The sequence below is a fragment of the Pipistrellus hanaki genome (genome assembly GCF_964339955.1).
Source record: "Pipistrellus hanaki genome assembly, chromosome: X".
NCBI classification, from domain to species: Eukaryota; Metazoa; Chordata; class Mammalia; order Chiroptera; family Vespertilionidae; genus Pipistrellus; species Pipistrellus hanaki.
In genome coordinates, this window is record NC_140524.1 from 53,949,090 (window position 1) to 53,973,270 (window position 24,181).

Consider the following 24,181-nt stretch of genomic DNA (forward strand, 5'->3'; position numbering starts at 1 on the left):
GAAATATAAAATGATATGTTTCAAGTTTATCTAATTTATTTTTTTGTTTTCCTCATGACCTAAACCATCTCAATTGTTCTAACAAATGGATTTATTTTATTACTGATTGCAAATAGGAAATTGTCCTTTTTTTCACTTTTGTGTTTTCTGATCTGTTCATGTGAATATTTTTTTTTAATGCAGATGCCCAGATATACAGTGGGTAAATTATTTAACATAATACATTATCTGGCATAATCAAACCATTATGCTTATAACAAGATGTATCATTTCATGAGTCCTTCCGTTTTTACTAAAATTTTTATGAGTTATTGATTACCAATAAATATTGAAAACTTCCTTAATTACATATACCTATCTGCATTAATAGTTTTCCTTAAAGAATTTTTAAATCACTATTTGTCAGCTAATCTTTTAAAACTTTGATAACTGCATTAATACTCTTTAATTATAAAAATATAACATCTGATAAGGTTTAGTGCAGTATGATACACATTTTGTTGTGTTTGTATATTAACTACAAATAACATATATTAGAAGCATATGAAATGTTTCATGATACTATATGTTAAAGTGTATTGAATATACCAATATTAATGCTATATTAAACTAATCTAGTTGAGAATAAAAATTGAGAATTAATAAAGGAAAATGTATAAAGTTGCAAATTTTAAATAATAAAAATCCCTTATTGAATTTATCAGAAGAACCAGAGAAATGAAATAATTTGGCAGATTTTAGTGGTTTAACTCAGCAAAGTGATTTCAAATGACTTTTTTTTAATTTTTAAACCCTAGTCAAGTTGTTCCTTGTTGTTGGGTAATTTTTATTTCAGTGTGTAGATGTGAAAACCCATTTCATATGGACTATTATCAATCATGTATAAACACAAATTCTCAGAGTTCAGATGTCTTCTACTCCAGTTCTACCACTGAATGTCTGGATATTGTCTGCCAAATCATAATTATATAGAGCTAACCTGGTGATGCATTTTCTCTGTCACTACCTCCAAAGACATTGAGTTAATTCTCTCCTGAAAACTATTTTTTACAAAATGTATTCATAGGCAGCCGTTTGTGTTGAACTAACAAAATTTTAGTTTCCTCCCTATAATTTATCCTTATTCTTCTTATTCAAAGAGAGAAATCTTAATATGCTTTATGCATATTTCTTCCCATGTTTAGGTATTTGTCATATAAACTACTCTCCTCTGAAAGGACTTTTTTAAAATCAAAACTTCCCAAGTCACTCATATATCATGATTTTTTTTCCTGTTATTTAGATAGATTTTACATTTTGATGCCTAGAACAAAATACTCAAAATATTGTATAATACCTTCATTACCTATAGAAGAATTGCATTTGAAATCTATATTGTAACAAAGAATAATGATTATGTTTTTCTGATTGGTAAAATATTCCTTTACTTTTCCTTAACTAATTAAATATTTTAATTATTTTATTAACTTTAACTAGCTTGGTATATTATAATATTATGTTTTACATATTTTATCAATGGTGGACACATATAACTTCTCAGACTTTTTAATTACTGTAGATAACTGTAGATATCTTGTTTCATTGTACATTTTAATGTAAAAATTTATAATATTTTACTTTAAAAAATCTAAGTTTCTTTACAAGTTTTGATTGGATTTTGTTTAATGATTTTAATTTAAAACTGATAATTATTTAACATACATTTAATTGTCAGCTTTACTAATTTCTTCTTCCTCTTCTTTCTCTATCTCTTCTCTTTCTCTCTTTCTCTTTTCTTTTTGACAGTACTCTGCAGGGCGAGGGGTACAACGAACTTTGAGCCTTGTACCTGTTATGGACTTGTTGTCCGGGACATATATATTTGGGGTCCTGTTAGCATGCGTCGTGTTTCAGTCTGGCGCCCAGGAGAAAAATTATTCCATTCGAGAAGAAATGCCAGAGAATGTCCTGATAGGCGACTTATTGAAAGACCTCAACTTGTCCCTAATTGGACACAAGTCCTTAAAAATTCCCATGAAGTTCAAGCTAGTGTACAAGACTGGGGAAGTGCCATTGATCCGAATTGAAGAAGGAACTGGTGAGATATTCACTACTGGAGCCCACGTTGATCGTGAGAAATTATGTACTGGTATCTTGCTGGATGGCCGTTGCTTTTATGAAGTGGAAGTTGCCGTTTTGCCAGATGAAATATTTAGACTGGTTAAAATACGTTTTCTGATAGAAGATATAAATGATAATGCACCATTATTCCCAGCAACTGTTATCAACATATCAATTCCAGAGAACTCAGCTATAAACTCTCGATTTGCTCTCCCAGCGGCCATTGATCCTGACATAGGAATAAATGGAGTTCAAAATTACCAACTCATTAAGGTGCGTTTTAAAAACATTTTCCTAGAGATAATTCATTTTTTAAAGACAAAAAGAATGGTCTTGGTGTACTTCAAATTTTGAGTAAGTCATCAAATTAATTTTTCAAAGTTTAAGCAAACTATTGTGGAGAAAATTCATCAATGCAATTTTTGAAATTGCATAGGGTTTATGAATCTGAATCTTCATTTTATGTATTTTAATTTTCACCAATTGTGAGTTTTTCCCTTAATCCACTATGGTGATAAGACAAGGGACTCAACCATACTATTTACAAATCCATAACCAACCCTATAACTTACTTTTGATCTATCTGATTATTACTGCCACAAACATAAATCTAAATACATAAATCTAAAAGTTAAGAATGAATCTACAAACCTATTATTTTTTTCTCAGTGATTATTATTATTATTTTTTATTTATACAAGCAGGTTTGTTTATTTTTACAGAATTATGCCCATTGTATTGCCCCTTGCATTTTTCATATAACAAAACATCATGGAGCTGTTTCTAAGTCAACACATACATCTCTCTGTCTTTCTATTGTGTGATATTTTTTTTTTGTGGCTTAAATGTGCTTTTTTATAATTTTATTCTATTGTTTAAAGCATTACAAACAGTAATACATATATCTCATTTTTCCCCATTGACCTTCCCCCAGCCTTCCCTACCATGGGTCCCATGCCCTCATCCCACCCACCCCAGTGTCTTGTGTCCATTGATTGTGCTTATATGCATGCATACCAGTCCTTCGGTTGATCTCTTACCCCAGCTCTCCAACACTCCCCAGCCTTTCTGCTGTAATTTGACAGTCTGTTCCATGCTTCACTGCCTCTCTATATCTTTTTATTCATCAGGTTGTAATATTCTTTATTTTTCATAAATGAGTAAATCAAGTGGTATTTTTCTTTCACTGACTGGCTTATTTCAATTAGCATAATGTTCTCCAGTTCCATGTATGCTGCTGCAAATGGTAAGAATTCCTTCTTTTCTATAGCAGCATACTATTCTATTGTGTAAATGTACCATGTTTTTCTAATTCACTCATCTTCTGAGGGTCATTTAAGCTGTTTCCAAATCTTAGCTATTGTAAAGTGGGCTGCTATGAACATAGGGGTGCATATATCCTTTCTAACTGGTGTTTCTAGTTTCTTGGGATATATTCCAAGGAGTGGGATTACTGGGTCAAATGGGAGTTCCATTTTTAGGTTTTTAAGGAAACTCCATGATGTTCTCCACAGTGGCCGCACCAGTCAGCATTCCCACCAATAGTGCACAAGGGTTCTTTTTTTTCTGCACATCCTCGCCAGCACTTGTCCTTTGTTGATTTGTTGATAGTTGCCATTCTGACAGGTGTGAGATGGTACCACACTGTTGTTTTGATTTGAATTGCTTGAATAATTAATGACTTTGGGCATGTTTTCATATGCCTCTTGGCCTTCCTTCTGTCTTCTTTCAAAAAGTGTCTATTTATGATAGGTTTGTTGGCCATTTTTAAAATTATATCATTTATCTTTTTTTTAATTTACTTTATTAATTAAGGTATCACATAGTTGTCATCACCCCCCCCATTCCCATTCCAAACTCCTCCCCACGCATGCCCCCACCCCCCTGTTGTCTGTGACCACTGATTAGGCTCATATGCATGCACACAAGTTCTTTGGTTGATATCTCTCCCTTATACCCACCCCCACCCCCAATTTCCCTCTGAGGTCTGACAGTCTGATCGATGCTGTTCTTGTTCATCAGTCTATGTTGTTCATCATTTCCCCTAGATGAGTGAGCTCATGTGATACTAGAAATACACTTATAAGAACTGAAAATGAGACAACCAATAATGGAAACTGAGAGGCAAATGAATCAGTCTATAGTGAGTTTCTTTCTGGGCCAACAGTTCTTTTGAGTCCCAATTTCTATGTCAAACAGTTCCTTATGTGTACATGTTAGCAATGATATTTCAGTTCTGTATGGTGAACAAATGGTGGTAATGCAGGTCCGCCTTTCTTGGTTTGGTCCTCGGCATCCTTCAGCGATGCACAGCTGCTGACTGCTAGTATGGCAAAGCATCCTCAGCGTCTTCCATCTCTGGACTGTTTCTCTTTTGTCTTCATGGCCGGAGCACTCCTGTCAATTCCTCTCTGTTGCAAGAATCCACATGGTCTTGGAGTTGTTTTCTTTCCTGAGGTTTGACATTTTGATTGATGTTTCTCTGTTTCTGGATCTGGATTTGTTCATCAGTTTATATTGTTAATTAGATTCCAAAAATGAGTTAGATCATGGGATATTTATCTTTTTCTGCCTGGCTTATTTCACTTAGCATAATGCTCTCCATCTCCATACATGTTGTTGCAAATGGTAGGAGTTTCTTTTTTACTGCAGCATAGTATTTCATTGTGTAGATGTATTACTGCAGCATAGTATTTCATTGTGTAGATGTACCACAGTTTTTTAATCCACTCATCTACTGATGGGCATTTGGGCTGTTTCCAAATCTTAGCTATTTTAAATTGTCCTGCTATGAAGATATGGGTGCATATATCTTTTCTGATTGGTATTTCTAGTTTCTTGGCATATATTCCTAGAAGTGGTATTACTGGGTCAAATGGGAGTTCCATTTTTCAGTTTTTTGAGGAAATTCTATACTGTTCTCCACAGTGGCTGTACCAGTCTGCATTCCCACCAGCAGTGCAAAAGAGTTCCTTTTTCTTTGCATCCTCACCAACACCTGTTGTTTGTTGATTTGTTGATGATAGCCATTCTGACAGGTGTGAGATGGTACCACATTGTTGTTTTGATTTGCATCTCTCTGATGATTAGTGACTTTGAGCAGGTTTTCATATGTCTCCTGGCCTTCCTTCTGTCTTCTTTCAAAAAGTATCTATTTAGATCAGTTGCCCATTTTTTGATTGGGTTGTTTCTCTTCCTTTTGTTATGTTGTATGAGTTCCCTGTAAATGCTGGAGATTAAACCTATATCAGTGATAACATTGGCAAATATGTTCTCTTGTACAGTGGGCTTTCTTGTTTTGTTGATGGTTTCTTTGGATGTGTAAAAGCTTTTTATTTTCTTGTAGTCCCATTTGTTTATTTTCTCTTTAATTTTCATTGCTCTAAGGGTGGTATCTGTGAAGAAATTACTTTGGCATATGTCTGAGATTTTGCTGCCTGTGGATTCCTCTAGTATTTTTATGGTTTCCTGTCTTATGTTTAAATCCTTTATCCATTCTGAGTTTACTTTTGTGTATGGTGTAAGTTGGTGGTCTAGTTTCATTTTATTGCATGTATCTGTCCAATATTCCCAACACCATTTACTGAAGAGTCTGTCCCAACACCATTGTATGTTCATGCCTCCTTTGTCAAATATTAATTGAGCATAGTGTTTTGGGTTGATTTCTGGGTTCTCTATTCTATTCCCTTGGTCTATATATCTGTTCTTATACTACAAGTAGCAGGCTGTTTTGAGAACAGTGGCTTTGTAATACAGCTTGAAATCTGGTATTGAGATCCCACTTACTTTGTTCTTCTTTCTCAGGATTGCTGCAGCAATTCGGGGTCCTTTTTTATTTATTTTATTCCAGATGAATTTTTGAGTTCTTTCTAGGTTTGTGAAATTTGCCATTGATATTTTAATGGGGAGTGCATTGAATCTATAGATTGCTTTGGGTAGTATGCACATTTTAATGATGTTGACTCTATCAATCTGTGAACATGGTATTTTCTTCCATCTGTTTACATCTTCCACTATCTCTTTTTTCAGTGTCCTGTAGTTTTCAACATACAAGTCTTTTACTGCCTTAGTTAAGTTTATTCCTAGGTATCCTTTTTTTTTTTTGAGTGATGTTAAATGGGATTGCTTTTTAAGTCTCTCTTTCTGTAAGTTAACTATTGGTGTATAGAAATGCCATAGATTTCTTGGCATTAATTTTGTATCTTGCTACATTGCTGAATTCATTTATTAACTATAATTAATTTTTTTAGTTTTTTTTTAATGTACAATATTATGTCATTTGCTAATAAGTACAGTTTTCCTTCTTTTCCAATTTGGATGACTTTCATTTCTTCTTCTTGTGTAATAATGGCGAATACTTCCAATACTATGTCAAACAAGAGTGGTGAGAGTGGGCATCCCTGATTGTTCTGTTCCTTGGGGAAATGGTTTAAGTTTTTGCCCATTGAGTATGATGTTAGCTGTGGGTTTGTCATATATGGTTTTTATTATGTTGAGTTATGAGCCTTTTATTCCCACCCTGTTGTGAGTTTTTATCATGGAATGGTGTTAGATTTTGTCAAATGCCTTTTCTGCATCAATTGATATGACTATGTGATTTTTATCTCTCAATTTGTTTACGCAATGTATCACATTTATTGGTTTGCAAATATTTTACAACCCTTGCATCCCTAGCAAAAATCCTACTTGGTCAAGTTCTATGATCTTGCTGTTGTACTGCTGGATCAGATTTGCTAGAATTTTGTTGAGGATTTTGCCATCTATGTTCTTGAGGGATATTGGCCTATGATTCTCTTCATTTGTGGTGTCTTTATCTGACTTTGGTATTAGGGTGATGCTGGCTTCATAGAATGAGCTTGGAACTGTTCCTTCCTCTTGAATTTTTTTGACTATTCTGAGGAGGATAGGTTGTAGTTCTTCCTATAATGTTTGGCAAAACTCCACTGTGAAGCCGTCTGGCCCAAGCTTTTGTTTGCTAGAAGCTTTTTGATGACCACTTCAATTTATGTTGTTTACCTCCACTCTGATCTTTATTATTTCCTTCCTTCTGCTTACACTGGGCTTTTCTTGTTGCTCTCTTTCTAACACTTTCACTTATAGGGTTAGGCAATTTATTACCACTGTTTTTTGTTTTTTGCAGTAGGCTTGTAGAGCTATAGACTTCCCTCTCAAGACTCCTTTCTCTGTGTCCCATAGATTTTGGATTGTTGTGTTTTCATTGTCATTTGTTGCCATGATCTTTTTATTTCTTCTTTGATCTATCTGGTAACCAATTCATAGTTTAATTGCATGCTATTTATTCTCCATGTGTTTAATTTTTTTGGATTTTTTTTATTGTAGTTGATTTCCAGTTTTATGCCATTGTGATCTGAGAAGATGCTTGATAAGATGTATATCTTCTTAAGATTTAAGAGACTTTGCCTGTGACCCAATATATGGTCTATGATTGAAAATGACCCCTGTACACTTGAGAAGAATGTATATTCTGTGGTTTTGGGTGAAATGTTCTGAAGATGTGAATTAATTCCATATGATCTACTGAGTCATTTAGGATTGATATTTCTTTGCTGATGTTTTGTTTAGAGGATTTGTCCAATGGTGATCATGAGGTATTAAAGTACCTTACTGTGATTATATTGCTAGAATTTTTTTTCAAATTTATTTGGGTGCTCCTGTATTGAGTGTGTATATGTTTACCAGAGTTGTTTCTTCTTGTTGGATTGCTCCCTTTAGTATTATGAAGTGGCCTTCCTTATCTCTTTTTATGTCCTTCACTTTGAGATCTAATTTGTCAGATATAAGTATTGCTACCCCAGCATTTTTTTCATTTCCATTTGCCTGAAAAAACATTTTCCATCCCTTCACCCTCAGTCTCTGTGCATTTTTTTTTTTTCCTGAGGTAGGTTTCCTGTAGACAGCAGAAACATGGGTCATGTTTTCTTATTTAATCAGTTACCCTATGTCTTTTAATTGGGGCATTTAGTCTATTTACATTTAAAGTTATTATTGATAAGTACTTGGTTGTCGCTGTTTTTATTATTTACCCCTGTGTTCCTTCTTCACTTTTCAATTCTTATTTTTACAGCAGACTCTTTAGCATTTCTTGCTTTGCTGGTTTGGTTGTAATAAACTCCCTTAGTCCTTTTCTGTCTTTGAAGTTCCTGATTTCACCCTCAATTTTGATTGATTGCCTTGCCGGGTGCAGTATTCTTGGATTCAGACCCTTCCTTTTCTTGACTTTGTATATTTCATTCCATTCCCTTCTTGCCTGATGTATTTCTGTTGAGAAATCAGTTGCTAGTCTGATGGGGGATCCTTTGTAGGTAACTTTTTCTCTCTCTCTGGCCACTTTTAAGATTCTTTGTTGTTGGTGTTTGGCAATTTAATTATAATGTGCCTTGGTGTTGAAGGTCCCTTAGGCTCTCCTCCTTTTCTTTTTTTTCTTTCTTTTTTTTTTTTTTTTCTAGATGCTATGTTGCTCTGTTTGGGTATTTTTTTTCTACCTTGTTTTCTAGCTCACTGATGTGGTGCTCTGTGTCTTCTAGTTTTATATTGATGCTTTCTATTGAGTTCTTTATAGCAGTGATGCCATTTTTCATTTCTTCTTGGTTCTTCATTTCCTCTTGGTTCCTATACATATTGATGTATTACTCTTCCATTCTTTTCAACCACCTTATGACCATTTCTCTGAATTTTTTCCCTGCCTCCATTTTGTTTAATTCATTTTCTACTGATGCCTCCTTTTCTTTCTCAAACCCACTATTTCTTTGTCTCCCCATGACCTCTCTTTTCTGGGTGTCTGGTTATGTAGTTTTCTCTCTCCTTATAATAGGCAAAATCTGACCTTTCTGTGAGAAGGTGTAGAACTCCTCTGAGTCCGAGTATTCTTGCTGAATGGGTTCCAGTGTTCCTGGGTTCACTGGTGTTTTCTGGGTATCACTGTTGTAGATTCCAGAGATTTTTAGAATTCCAGTAACAGTCACTCTTCCCTTCAAGATGACGTGGTCTCAGCTTCAGAGTCAGTTGCTCCAAGAGGGATTTCAGCAGCAGTGGAGGCTGCCAGGTCAGGGAAACCCTGTCTGGCTATCCCCAACAGTCACTGGGAGTATAGCTGTCCCTCAACTCACAAATAAACATTCCCAGTGTGACCATACATTCTCTTTTCATTCTCTCACTCACGCACTATCTTGCAGTCTGCCTTCCTGTCAGCAGCCATCTTTCCTCCTTTCTCAGTGATTATTTTTTATATAAAGCTTTATCTTGCCTTTTAAAAATATTCTGAATAAATTTACTTGAGCGGTGCTTAGAACATTTTTCATTACTAGCATTTCTACACTTATATAAAATAATGATAATTATTTTTCATAATTATTTTCAAGTCAAGGTCAGATGTTTAAGCATGTTGAATTATCAAAATGATAGTGAATTTCAGCCAATGTGCTGCTTGTTAATGTTAAACATTTTCATTTGTTCCAATTCTTTGAAAACACAGAGGATTTACTTGCAGTAGAGTGTAAGTAAACCTTTTAGTGCAAAAGCTTCAATTAATCTGAATAACCTATTTTGCCTTGAGTTGGGTCTTGGATGAGGCAGTCAGAAAGAAAATTAAATGGTGTTCTTAAAAATATTTTAATTACCTAATGTGATATATAGGGCAGTAGAAAACTGAGATTTTGATATTTGAAATAATACAATGTGCTTTAATGATCTTGAAAAATTTGTAAAAGAACAAATGTGTAGATTTAATATAGATATGGTCAAGGAATTTTCAACATTTTATAAACATTTTTTGACAATTCATTACTAGATTATGATTTACATGATCAATGCTAAAAGTATTCAAAGGTCATATAAGTAAGATATTTTAATGGCCAAAACCGGTTTGGCTCAGTGGATAGAGCATCGGCTTGTGGACTGAAAGGTCCCAGGTTCAATTCGGGTAAAGGGCATGTACCTTGGTTGCAGGCACATCCCCAGTAGGGGGTGTACAAGAGGCAGCTGATCGGTGATTCTCTCTCATCGATGTTTCTAACTCTCTATCCTTCTCTCTTCCTCTCTGTAAAAAATCAATAAAATATATTTTTAAAAAAGATATTTTAATGTACTATATTACCTGAAGGTTTTGGCCTACAAGGTGTGAAATATTGGGAAACTTCTCAGCTGATGTCAATATCTTGTGAATATATACGTATTTATTTATAAATCCATTGAAAAATTGAAGGCTACAAAACTGATGAGTGAATTTGAGTGATATGTAAATTTGTGTGTGAATATAAGTAAAAACAGAAGTGATAGGTTATTTATAAATGAGAATTTAGGTAAAATCCAGTGGCAATGGAAAAAGTTGTAAGAATAAGATAGATATAGATCACAATTTTGTATTTAGGAAAAACTAGAAAACCCACTTCCAGCTTAACATATTTGACCTTTAGTTCCTTCTTTCATAATATGACGATGATGATGTAAATGCCACAGGGGCAGAATTGGGTAGAATAAGCACTAACTAGAGAGTAGATAAATATTTTTGGAGATGCTTTAAAATATGTGGCTATTGCCAAAACTGGTTTGGCTCAGTGGATAGAGCGTCAGTTTGCAGACTGAAAGGTTCCAAGTTCGATTCCAGTCAAGGGCATGTACATTGGTTGTGGGCGCACCCCCTGTGGGGGTGGGGTGCAGGAGGCAGCTGGTCAATGTTTCTAGCTCTCCATCCCTCTCCCTTTCTCCCTGTAAGAATCAATAAAATATATTTTTAAAAAATATGTGGCTGTTTATAGAAATGTGAGGGTTAGTGAATGCTTTAAAACAACACTGGCCAATAGAACTTCCTGCAATGACTACATTTTCATAATATGTGATATCCAATATAGGAACTGGCCACATGTTGCTATTGGATACTTGAAATAGAATTAGTGTTACTATTGAACTGAATTTAAAATTTTATTTAATTTTAATTGTCACATGTGGTGGTAGCTACCATATTAGACACCACAGTCTAAGCAAAACCAATTTAATTTGAAAGTAAAATTTAACAGGTAAAAGCAAAGGCTTGTCAAATTAAAAACATTTCATTCTACTTTAGAATTTGTGATAAGCTAAAAGTAAACTATACAATGCACCTAAACTACTGGGATGTTTGTATGGCTCCAGGTACAAATACTACTTTGATTCTTTGTTAAAAATAATGCATATGGGATATAAAGCTTATACCTGGGCATGCAGAGGTCTAAAGCACGAGTCATGTAAACTGAATGCACTTTGACTTACAAAAAGGTCCTGTCATGAAAATAGTTTGTATGCTGGCAGGATAGAGTGGTTAAATAAAAAAAGGAAAGAAACATGTTTTGATTCATCCATAAACTTTAATAAATGTTACAATTTGAAAGTACATAGGTTAACCCTAGTAATTTATTTTAAAAGACCCTCTGTGCTACATAATAAAATAAGAACTTTGTTAACACATATTTTTTCTATTTGTGTTGAATAGACAAAACTAACAAAATCATAGTTTATACTAACTAAAGAAATATAAAATTCATATGAAAAGATCACATAATAATGGGGGAAATAATTTTTAAAAATATAGGCAAAGATAGGTCAGTTTGTACATGAAAGGGTCCTGCTTTTGACAACTGTATATTAATTAACTTAAAATAAAGGCAGTGGTAAATGAATGACAGCATGAGAGAACCCCTTGAAGTTTCAACAATTTGAATGGCTGTAACTCTACAAAGGATTCCATGGTAAATGCACAAACACACCTGAGAGATATGCACATTGAAACATCTAAAGGTGGGCAAGTGTGAGTGAAGTGGGGAGGTGATAAAATCAAGAAACTAAGCGGAGCCATCCTTGTAGTTCTGCAGCTGAAAGCTCAGAGCGAGGCTCAGCCCAGAAAGGGGAGGAATTCAGTTGTGGCTGGCACTCCACTCAGCCAGGAGGAGCAAAGAAATTTAGTGAGCATTCCTATAAGAGTAAGCAGTGAAAGCTATGGCTGAGCCCGGGTTCCTGGTCAAGACAGAACACTGAAGTGAGGAAGTGGTTGTAGGCCAGTCAGCAATCCAGACAGAGAAACAAAGCCATGGAGTTTGGTTGCCTGTAATCTCCCAGAGCTCGCCTCCTTTTGTCCTTGGTGTCTAGTTATGGAGCATACTATATGCAAGCTGGAGAACTGGTACTACAGAATCAATTTCATCCCTTTGCAAAGAGTGTACTCTGTTACTGGTTTCAGGGTTGGAGAACAGAGAGGACTCCCAAATGTCAGGATGGCTGAGATCATCATTACTGAAATGACAAAACAACACAGAAGGCTGCTGGGTTCCCCCAGCTCACTCACTCTCCCCTGATGAATTTCAACTACACTAATGGCAGTATCTGACTGGCTGTAGTGACAGGTATGGCATTTCACAGACATAAAAACTTATGATTTATCTCCACTTATTGGAAAATAATAGAAAGGCCTATTCATATTAATCTGCTAGATAAATGACACCTATACATAAATGCCTGCACAGAGAAGGAATCCATCAAATACCAAGAATAACCAAGATAGTAAGGCAGTTCAAAAGGAAAATGAAAAATCTCCAAAAAACAAACTTAAAGACATGGGAATATGTGATTTAAATGACAAAGAAATAAAGATTATAGTTCTGAAAAAATAAAAAAAAACTAAATGCGGTGCAAGAAAAAAACAGATAAGGACCTTAATTAACTGAGAAAACAATTAAAGGAACAAAATAAGTACTTTACAAAAAATATTAAAACTAAAAAAAATAAACAAATAGAAATTGTGGAAATGAAGAACTTAATAAAGGATATCAAGAATGAACTAGCAAGCCTGGCAGGGTTGTTCAGTGGTTGAGCATTAACCCATGATCCAGGAGGTCACAGTTTGATGACAATCAGGGCATATGCCAGGGTTGTGGACTCCATCCTCAATAGGGGGCATGCAGGAAGAAGCTGATCAATTATTCTCTCTCATTATTGATGTTTCTACCCATCTCTCACTCTTCTTTCTATGAAATCAATAAAAAGCAAAATGAAATACCAAGAATAGGGAATAGAGATGACCAAATGGAGGAAATTATTATTGATATCAAATAGAAATCTAGAAATGACAGAAAAGGAAAAAGAGAAAAAAAACTGAGCATAAAAAAATAAAAGAACTATAAGAGAACTATCTGACTCCATTAGAAAAAGCAATCCTATATAATAAAACCCTAATATGAAAATCGACCGAACAGTGGAATGACTGGTCGCTATGAACTAACCACCAGGGAGCATATGATCAACGTAAGAACTGCCCCCTGGTGGTAAGTGTGCTCCCACAGGGGGAGCGCCACTCAGCCAGAAGCTGGGCTTATGTTTGGCAAGTGCAGCGGAGGTGGTGGAAACCTCTGCAGCAGCATTAAGGAGCAGTGAGCCAAGCTGTAGGGAGCAGCAATCAGGCAGGCAGTAAGGAGAGAGGGGTCCCAGACTGTGAGAGGGCACAGGCTTGGCTGAGAGACTCCCCACCCCCAGTGCACACATTTCCTGTACCAGGCCTCTAGTATAAAAATAATAGGCAAACCAAAAGAAGAAGAAGAGAGAGAAGGAAACAGAGAGTCTATTCAAACACATAGCTGATGAAAGCATCTCAAACCTATGAAAAGAGCTAGATCCTGGAATCCAAGAAGGAAACAGAATGCCTAATTACCTCAATCCAAAAAGGCCTTTTCCAAAGTACACTATATTAAAACTGTCAAAAATTAATGACAAAAAATAATTCTCAGAGCAGACAGAGAAAAGAAGAAAGTAACCTATAAAGGAATGTTCATTAAGTTATTATCAAACTTCTCAGGAGAAACACTACAAGCTAGAAGAGAGTGGAAGCAAATATTCAACCTACTGAAAAAAATAAATTACTAGCCAAGTATAATATATCCAGCAAACTTATCCTTTAGATATGAAAGAGAAATAGAAGACCTCCATTGCACAAAATACTGAAGAGGATTATTGTACCTGAAACAAAACAAAACACAAAAAAATCACAGAACTATGAGTAAGATAACCAACAACCTTATTTCAAAACCACAGATGATTTGTGATAACAAAATCATAAAAAGGGAGGGGTAAAAGGTCTGGATTTGCAAAGGAGGATGGAAGCCAGATGCATTCAAAAGAAAAAAGACTATTGTATTCATGAAACTCTCTTTTTCATAACCCTAATGGTAACCTCATGTGAAAACCTAAAACTTAGACACATACCTTTAAAATAGAGGAAACATAGGAAAGAAATATGTAACACCATCAAAGAAAAACAATAGATAGAAACACAAAGAAAAGAACCAATGGAAGCACAGAGATACCAGAAAATAAAGGATAAAATGACTATAGGAAATTATCATACACCAAGAATTAACTCTAAATGTAAATGGACTGAATTCACCAACAAAGAGGCACAAAGCAGCAAATTGGATAAAAAATAAAACCCAGCCATATGATGCCTTAATGAAACACAGCTAAGCTGCACAGACAAATTTTGACTAAAAGTGAAAAGGTGGAAAATTATTCTTAAGCAAATAACATCCACAGGAATGCAAGTTTAGCCATACTTATATTTGACAAGATGGATTTCAAGATAACCAAGGAAATATGAGAGAAAAATGGATATTATATAATAATAAAGGGGATATCAAGAAGACATAACACTTCTTTATATATATATATTCCCAACCAGGAAGCAACAAAATATATAAAGTAGCTACTAATAGAACTGAAGAGAGAAACTGACAAAACCACAATCATATTGATACTCCATTGACAGCTTTAGATAAATCGACCAAAACAGAAACTTAATAAATATCAACTTTAAATGACACATTAAACCAAATGGACATAATAAACATCTGCAGAGTCTTTCATCCCAGAATATCAGATTATACATTCTTTTCCAGGGCACATGGAACATTCTCAATGATAGACTATATGACTGGTCACAAAACTAACTGTAGCAAATCGAGGAAGATTAAAATTATACCAGGAATATCATATGACCAAAATACTTTGAAATTAAAAATCTACTGAGAAACAGAAGTAAAGAAACCCACAAATATGTGGAGATTACAAGACCAACATCTTACCATTTGGCCACTGCACCCATGAGTAGATGAGTGTAATAAAATAGCAATGGGGAGAAATCAAGATGGCAGCATAGGCTATACACCTGTACATCTGCCTCTTACAACCACATCAAACCTACAACTAAAAGACAAAACATCTATCACCCAGAACCATGGGAAAGCTGGCTGAGTAGAAGTTCTATAACTAGAAGGAAAGAGAAAAGAGCATTGAGAAGTGCACAAGTGCAGAAAAGGTGAGGTACAGAGGTGCACAAATCTGGCTGGTGGTTGGTGATAGGGGGGTGAGGGGGGAGAGACTGTTTCTTTCAACCTGAAGGGGGACACAGCATCCCACTACTCTGAACTCCAGTTTCTGGTGAGACTCTGGGGACCCAGACCCCTACAGAGAGAAGCTGCCTGTCTGCAATCGGGTTGGAAAGTGAGGGTGGCTTTCTTGAAGAGCTGAGCACAGGAATCATTGTTTACTGCGCTGTGTGGCATAGGGCATGGGGACATGGAAACACGGAGATGCAGAGACAGCTGACTGGCAACCATCACTATTTGCCATGCCCTAGTGACTCCCTGAGACCCTGCCCTGTTAATTTACAAACCCACCCAAACTATGAGCAGCGGCTTTTGCCTATAAATTGCCTGCCCCATAGCAGCTCAACCTAACAAACTGAAGCTCTGGTCAGACCAGGAGAAATTTGCAGACCACTCTGTAGCTCCTGCTGGTTGGCCTCAGACAGTAGCTGACCTGCACGCCATTGGAGATCCAGAAGCCAGTGTACCAAATGGTCAGTGTGATACGACACCAGATTTCAACTTCTCACATCCATAAGTAGCATATTCAAGAGGCAGACTCAGTGAGCACCAAAGCCCCACTGAAACAAGTCCTGTCTCAGAATGAGAAGACAAAGAAACATGTTACAAATGAAAGAAATGGAAGAAAGCAAATTACTGGACATAGAGTTCAAAACCACATTTTTAAAGTTATTCAAGAAACTGCTAAAAACCTCTGAGGAACTTAATGAGACCTTTAAAGATCTTAATGAAAATGCAAAAAAGAAATAAAAAAAATGGAAAAAGACCAGTCAGAAATTAAGTATACACTGTCTGCAATAAAGAATATACAGAAATTCAACAGTAGATCAAAGGACCCCAAGAATCAACCAAAGATTTGAAACATGAGGAAATAAAAAACACCCAACCAGAAAAACAAAAAGAAAAAAAAAAATCCAAAACTATGAAGACAGTGTAAGGAGCCTCTGGGACAACTTTAAGGATACCAACATCCAAATTATGGGGGTGCCAGAAGAAGAGAAAGAGCAAAATATTGAAAACCTATTAGAATAAATAATGACAAAAAACTTCCCCTACCTGGTGAAAGAAATAGACTTACAAGTCCAGGAAGCACACAGAACCCCAAACAAAAGGAATCCAAAGAGGACCACACCAAGACACATCATAATTAAAATGCCAAAGGCAGCTGAAACCCGTTTGGCTCAGTGGATAGATTGCCGGCCTGTGGACTGTAAGGTCCCAGGTTCAATTCCAGTCAAGGGCATGTACCTTGGTTGTGGGCACATCCCCAGTAGATGTTGAGCAGGAGACAGCTGATAGATGTTTCTCTCTCATTGATGTTTCTAACTCTTTATGGCTCTCTCTTCCTCTCTGTAAAAAATTAATAAAATATATATTTTTTTTAATCTGATAAAGAGAATAAACTGATGAATATAATAGAATCAGGGGCATAGAAAGGGAGTGGAGTGACAATTCTGGGGCAAAGAATGTGTGAGGGGTGTGGGAAGAGATTGGACAAAAATCTTACACCTAGGGATGAAGACCTTGGCGGGGTTAAGGGCATGGGGTGGGGTGGGGAATCAGGTGGAGGGAAGCTATGGGGGAAAAAAGAGGAACATATGTAGTCATCTGAACAATAAAGATTTATCTTAAAAATAACATTTTTTTCATATTCAAATGGAATGCAAATTAATTGTAGAAAAAAAGGTCCAATTAGATAGATAGATAGATAGATAGATAGATAGATAGATAAAATACCTATGGTACATTTACACAAGGGAATACTACATGGCTGTAAAAAGGAAGAAACTATTACTTTTTGATACAGCATAGATGAACCTGGAGATTATTATGCTAAGCAAAAGACAAATACTATATGATCTCACTTATATGTAGAATCTAATGAACAAAATAAGCTGACAAATAGAACCAAATGCATGGATACATGGTAGAGACTAACAGATATAAGAGGGGAGGTGGGGGGGGGGCAGGATGAAAGAAGCTGAAGAGAATATCTAAAGAATTTATATGCAGCAGGAACTGATTTGGCTCAGTGGACAGAGTGTCGGCCTGCGGACTGGAAGGTCCCAGGTTTGATTCCGGTCAAAGGCATGTACCTTGATTGTGGGCACATCCCCGGTGGGGTTTGCGCAGGAGGCAGCTGGTGGATGTTTCTCTCTCATCGATGTTTCTACCTCTCTATCCCTCTCCCGTCCTCTCTGTAAAAAAAAATCAATAAAATATATTTTTTAAAAATAAATAAGAACGCACATGCATAGGCCATGGATGCAGACAACAATATGGTGAGTGCCAGAGGGAGGGGAGGTGGAAGTGTCCTTGGAAGTGGCAAAAGTTGGAAAATGGGAGACATCTTAATAATGTCAACAATAACAACAAAATACACTGAGTGGCCAGATTATTATGATCTCTGAACACATAATAATCTGGCCACTCAGTGTGTGTGTGTGTGTGTGTGTGCGTGTGTGTGTGTGTGTGTGTGTGTGTGTGTGTGTGTGTGTGTGTGTATGCGTACTAGAGGCCCAGTGCACGAAATTCGTGTAAAGGGAAGGGGTCTCTCAGCCCAGTCTGCACCCTCTCCAATCTGGGACCCCTCCAGGGATGTCCGACTGCCCATTTAGGCCTGATCCTCGAAGGATGATCGGGCCTAAATGGGCAATCGGACATCCTTCGAGGGGTCCCAGATTGGAGCAGGTGCAAGCTGGGCCTAGGGACAACCCCTGTGCATGAGACCTCTAGTTTTAAATATTTGTAAAATGCATATCAGAATATTAATTTATTTTTTCTTTTGACTAGTATAGAGTTGGGAACCAGAATATGGTCTTCTGACTCTTAGATTTGATTGATAGACAGATAATCTGAGGGCAAGAATTACAGCAGCTTCATGATATATGGCAAAGGAAGAAAAAAGAAAAAGAAGAAAGAAGTGTAGATAGTGGGTATTGAAAGAATAAAGTTATTAACAATTGATTTTTGAATAGTACAAAGAATATATATATGCCTAAGTGACCAAAGGACCAAACAACCCAAACTACTGGAATGACCATAATGTGCACTGACCATCAGGCAGCAGATGCTCAATGCAGGAGCTTCCCCCTGGAAGTCAGTGCACTCCCACAGTGGGAGCACTGCTTTGCTGACCAACCTGTCCAGGCAGTTCACCAGCCCAGTGGCAGCTACTCCTTCCCTCAGTAGTCCTACAGGTCCAATCTTCAGAGAACAGGCCAGGTACCAAAGGACAAGTGCTGCCACATGATCCTGACTAAACCATTGCATCCTGGAAGTTGGCCTCAGGCACCATGGCTGCTTTCTCTCCCTAGACACTATGCAAAGAAGAAACAATATAAAAGAGGCCACCAGGTACCTCCTGTCAATCCACACAAATGTCAGTAGGACTGATCAGATCCTAGGCTGGCAAGGGCATCCCACTGCACACCTGGAGAGCCAATTGTGTCCCACCACCACCACCACTTGGGACCACACCTGTGCACAAATTCGTGCACTGGGACTCTAGTTTTATATCAAAACAAAACTTATCGCCGAAACCGGTTTGGCTCAGTGGTAGAGCGTCGGTCTGCGGACTGAAAGGTCCCAGGTTCGATTCCGGTCAGGGGCATGTACCTTGGTTGCGGGCACATCCCTGGAAGGGGGTGTGCAAGAGGCAGCTGGTCGATGTTACTCTCTCATCGACGTTTCTAGCTCTCTATCACTCTCTCCTACTCTGTAAAAAATCAATAAAATATATTAAAAAAAAAACTTATCTCTGTGACCATGCATAAGGTTAATTTTCAACTTTTGTAGAGATGAGGTTACTCTGTAAGAAAAAGAGATTCATATATACAATTTATGATATTAGTTGCAACATAAAAGATATACAGAAGTAAAATAGTCTCTGTTCTCTATGTTTTAGGTAAGTAAGCTATAATAAGCATATACAATGCTATTTTTCTCCCGTTTTTTTTTTATTGTTTAAAGTATTACATATGTCTCTTTTTCCCCTAGTTGACACCACCCCAGCCAGTCCCACCCTAGAGGGCAAGCCCCCACCACCCCAGTGTCTATGTCCATTGATTATGTAATATGCATGCATACAAGTCCTTTGATTAATTTCTAACCCTCCTCCCCTGCCATTTGTCTCTGGATATATTTTTGTTTATCAGTTTACATTGATCATTATATCCCACATACAAGTGAGATCATGTGATAATTATCTTTTTCCGACTGGCTTATTTTGCATAGCATAATGCTTTGCAGTTCCATCCATGCTGTTTCAAATGGTAAAAGTTCCTTTTTTTATAATGGCATAGTATATCATTGTGTAGATGTACCACAGGTTTTTAATCCATTCATCTGCTGATGGGCACTTAGGCTTATCCAAATCTTAGCTATTGTAAATTATGCTGCTATGAACATAGGGTGGATATACACTTTATGATTGTTGTTTCTGGTTTCTTGGGATACAGTCCTAGAAGTGGGATTACTGGGTCAAATAGGAGTTCCATTTTTAAGTTTTTGAGAAACTCTATACTGTTTTCCAAAGTGGCTGCACCAGTCTGCATTCCCACCAGTAGTGCACGAGGGTTCCCTTTACTCCACATCCTTTCCAGCACTTTTCATTTGTTGATTTATTGATGATAGCCATTCTGACAGGTGTGAGATGATAGCTGATTGCTGTTTTGATTTGCATCTCTCTGATATTAGTGACTGAGCATGTTTTCATATGTCTCTCAGCCTTCTGTATATCCTCTTTCAAAAAGTGTCTAGGTCCTTTGCCCAATTTTTTATTGGATTCTTTATCTTCCTTTTGTTAAGTTCTATTAGTTTTTTTGTTTTCTTTTGTTTTGTTTGTTTTGTTTGTTTGTTTTGTAAATTTTGGAGATTAAACCCTTATCTCAAATATCATTAGCAAATATGTTCTTCATGCAGTGGGCTTTCTTGTTTTGTTGATGGTTTCTTTTGCAGTTTCTTTTTGTTGATGGTTTCTTTTTATTTTTATGTAGTCCCATTTGTTTTATTTTCCCCTTAATCTCCATTGACCTAGAAGCTGTATTGGTAATGATATTGCTATGACATATGTCTGGTATTATTCTGCCTGTGGTTTCCTGACTTACATTTAGGCATTTTATCCATTTTGAGTTTATTCTTATGTAGGGTGTAAGTTGGAGTTCTAGTTTCATTTTTTTGCATGTCTCCTTCCAATTTTCCCAGAACTATTTATTGAAAAGACTGTCTTGACTCCATTGTATGCTCTTGCCTCCTTTGTCAAATATTAATTGAGCATAATAGCTTGGGTCAGTTTCTTTATTCTCTGTTCTATTGGTCTATATGTCTGTTCTATCCATTGTTCTATATGTTGTTCTTGTGCCAGTACCAGTTTTGAGAATAGTGACTTGCTAATATAGCTTGATATCTAGTATTGTGATCCCTCCAACTTTGTTATTCTTTCTCAAGATAGTGGCTATTTTGCATTTTTCCTTTTTTCAGATGAACTTTTGGAGAGTTTGTTCTAGGTCTGTGAAATATACCTTGGTATTTTGATGGGGATTGCATTGAATTCAATGCTTTGGCTAGTATGGACATTTTAATGACCTTGTTTCTACCAATCCATGAACATGCTATGTTCTTCCATTTGTTCATATCTTTCTCTATCACTTTTTTCAATGTCCTTTAGTTTTCTGAGTACAGCTCATTTACCTCCTTAGTTAAGTTTATCCCTAGGTATCTTATCATTTTATTTGTTGCAATGATAAATGGGATTTTTTAGTTTCTTTTTCTGTGAGTTCATTATTGGTGTATTAAAAGACCATAGATTTCTGAGTGTTAATTTTGTATCCTGCTGCATTGATAAATTCATTTATTAAATCTATTAGTTTTTGGTTTTTTTAATGGAGTCTTGGGAGTTTTTATGTATAGTACATGTCATCTGTGAATAAAGACAGTTTTAATCCTTCTTTTCCAATTTGGATGCCTTTTATTTCTTCATCTTGTCTGATCGCTATGACTAGCATTTCCAGTACTATTATATATCAAACAGGAGTGGTAAAAGTTGGCATCACCATATTGTTACTGTTACTAGGAGAAATTGATTTATTTTTTGCCCATTGAGTATGATGTTGGCTATAGGCTTTTATTACATTGAGGTATGATCTCTCTATTCCCACTTTGCCAAGAGTTGTTACCAAGAAAGGGTGTTTGATTTTGTCAAATGCTTTTTCTGCATTGATTAACATGATTATGTGATCTTTGTCTCTCAGTTTGTTTATATGATATATCACATATATTGATTTGCAGATATTATACTATCCTTGCATCCCTCAAATAAATCCCACTTGGTCATGGTGTATAATCTTTGGAATGTAATGCTGGATCTGATTTGCTAGAATTTTGTTGAGGATTTAAACATCTACGTTAATCAAGAATATTGGCCTGTTGCTGAAGCCTGTTTGGCTCAGTGGTAGAGCGTTGGTCTGTGGACTGAAAGGTCCCAGGTACCATTCCAGTCAAGGGCATGTACATTGGTTGCAGGCACATACCAAGTAAGGGGTGTGCAAGAGGCAGCTGGTCAATGTTTCTCTCTCATCAACATTTCTAGCTCTCTCTCTCTCTCCCTTCCTTTCTGTAAAAAATCAATAAACTATATTTTAAAAATAATAATAATATTGTCCTGTAGTTCTCTTTTTTTGTGTAGTATATTTATCTGGTTTTGCAATTAGAGTAATGCTGGCTTAAATGAAAGAGCTTGTAAATGTGCCTTTCTCATTAATTTTTTTGAATAGTCTGAGGAGGATAGGTTTTAATTCTTCTTGGAATGCTTAGTAGAGCTCACTTCTAAAGTTTTCTGGACCAAGGCTTTTGTTTGCTGGAAGTTTTTTTTATTACTACTTTAATTTTTTCAGAAGTTATTAGTCCATTCAGGTTGTGTGTTTTTTTATTCTTCCTAACAGCCTGCATTTTTCTAAGAACATATCCATTTTGTCTAGGTTGTCCAATTTGTTGGAATAGAGTTGCTCAAAGTATTTTTTTTTCATAATTCTTTGTCTTTCTGTGGGATTGGTTGTCACTTTACTGCTTCCATTTCAGATTTAGTTTATTTGGGGCCTTTCTCTTGCCTCTTGGTAAACCTGGCTAGAGGTTCACAATCATTTTATCCATTCAAAAAACCAGCTCTTGGTTTTGTTGATTTTTTGTGCTGTAATTTGGTCTCTATATCATTTATTTTTGCTCTGATCTTTATTATTTCCTTCTTTCTGCTCACACTGGGATTTTCATGTTGTTCTCTTTCCCACACTTTGAGTTGTAGGGTTACATAATTTGTTACCTTTTTTTTTTTTTTTTCAGGTAGGCATGTAGTGCTATGAACTTCCCTTTCAAGACTGCTTTCACTGTGTCCCACAGATTTTGGATTGTTGTGTTTTTATTGTCCTTTGTTACCAGAAGGCTTTTTATTTCCTCTTTGCTCTCTTCTGTAACCCAATCATTGTTTAACAGCATGGTATTTAGCCTCCAAATGTTTGATTTTTTTTTATCATAATTGATTTCTAATGTCATGCCATTGTGATCTGAGAAGATGCTTGATACGATTTCTATCTTCTTGAATTTGAAAAGACTTTGCCTCTCTCCCAATATATCATCTATCTTTGAAAATGACCCGTGTGCACTTGAGAAGAATGTATATTCTATGGCTTTGGGATGTCAATTAATTCTAAAGATGTCAATTAATTCCATCTGGTCTAGTGAGTAATTTAGGATTGATGTTTCTTTGCTGATTTCTTTTATTTTTTGTTTAGAGGATTTGTTCAGTGGTGTCAGTGGGGGTATTAAAGTCCCTTACTATCACTGTATTTCTGGCTATCATTTCCTGGATATCTTTATCTCTTCCTTGATATCTTTAAGAAGTTTGTGGGTGTTTTTTTTAATATATGTATTTGGGTGCCCCTTTATTGGGTGCATATATATTAACCAGAATTATATCTTCTTACTGAATTGCTCCCTTTAGTATTACGAAGTGGCCTTCTTTATCTCTTGTTATGGCTTTCACTTTAAGGTCTAATTTGTCACATATAAGTATTACTACCCCAGCCTTTGTTGCATTCCCATTTGCCTGAAAAAAAATGTTTTTCCCATTCCTACACTATCAATTTTTGTGAGTCCTTTTTTTCTGATGTGGGTCTCCTATAATCAGCAGATAAATAAGTCTCATGTTTTCTTATCCATTCAGATATCCTATGTCCCTTGATTGTGGCATTTAATCCATTTGCATTTAATGTTACTTTGATAGATACTTGTTTGTTGTAATTTTTATTCTTTATGTCTTTGTTCCTTCTTCCCTTCATATTTCTTCATTTTACACCAGTCCCTTTAACATTTCTTGCATTACTGGTTTTATGGTAATAAACTCCCTTAGCCATTTTTTTGTCTGTGAAGCTCCCTATTTGTTGAATGATAGCCTTGCTGAGTATAGTATTCTGGGGTTTAGTCCCTTGTTCTGCATCACCTTGTATATTTGATTCCATTCTCTGCTGGTCTGATGAGAAATTTGTTGAGAAATTAGTTGATAGTTTAACATCAGGTCCCTTCTAGAGAACTTTCTGCCTCTCTCTGGCAGCCTTTAAGATTCTTACTTTGGCATTGGTCTTTGCCAATTTAATTATGATGTGTGTTGT

The 24,181-nt window shown here is 36.1% G+C and overlaps 1 protein-coding gene and 1 long non-coding RNA gene across 3 annotated transcripts in view; both read left to right on the plus strand.

The window, feature by feature from the left end:
- Positions 1 to 24,181, plus strand: part of LOC311615238 — a 1,780,830-nt gene that overhangs the window by 353,785 nt on the left and 1,402,864 nt on the right. The gene's annotated exons all lie outside the window — the stretch shown is intronic.
- Positions 1,791 to 24,181, plus strand: part of LOC311615173 (protocadherin-11 X-linked-like) — a 68,776-nt gene continuing 46,385 nt past the window's right edge. The window contains 1 exon segment of the mRNA XM_084870442.1: positions 1,791 to 2,373. Coding sequence (XP_084726568.1) covers positions 1,834 to 2,373 — 540 coding nt within the window. The 5' untranslated portion in view covers positions 1,791 to 1,833.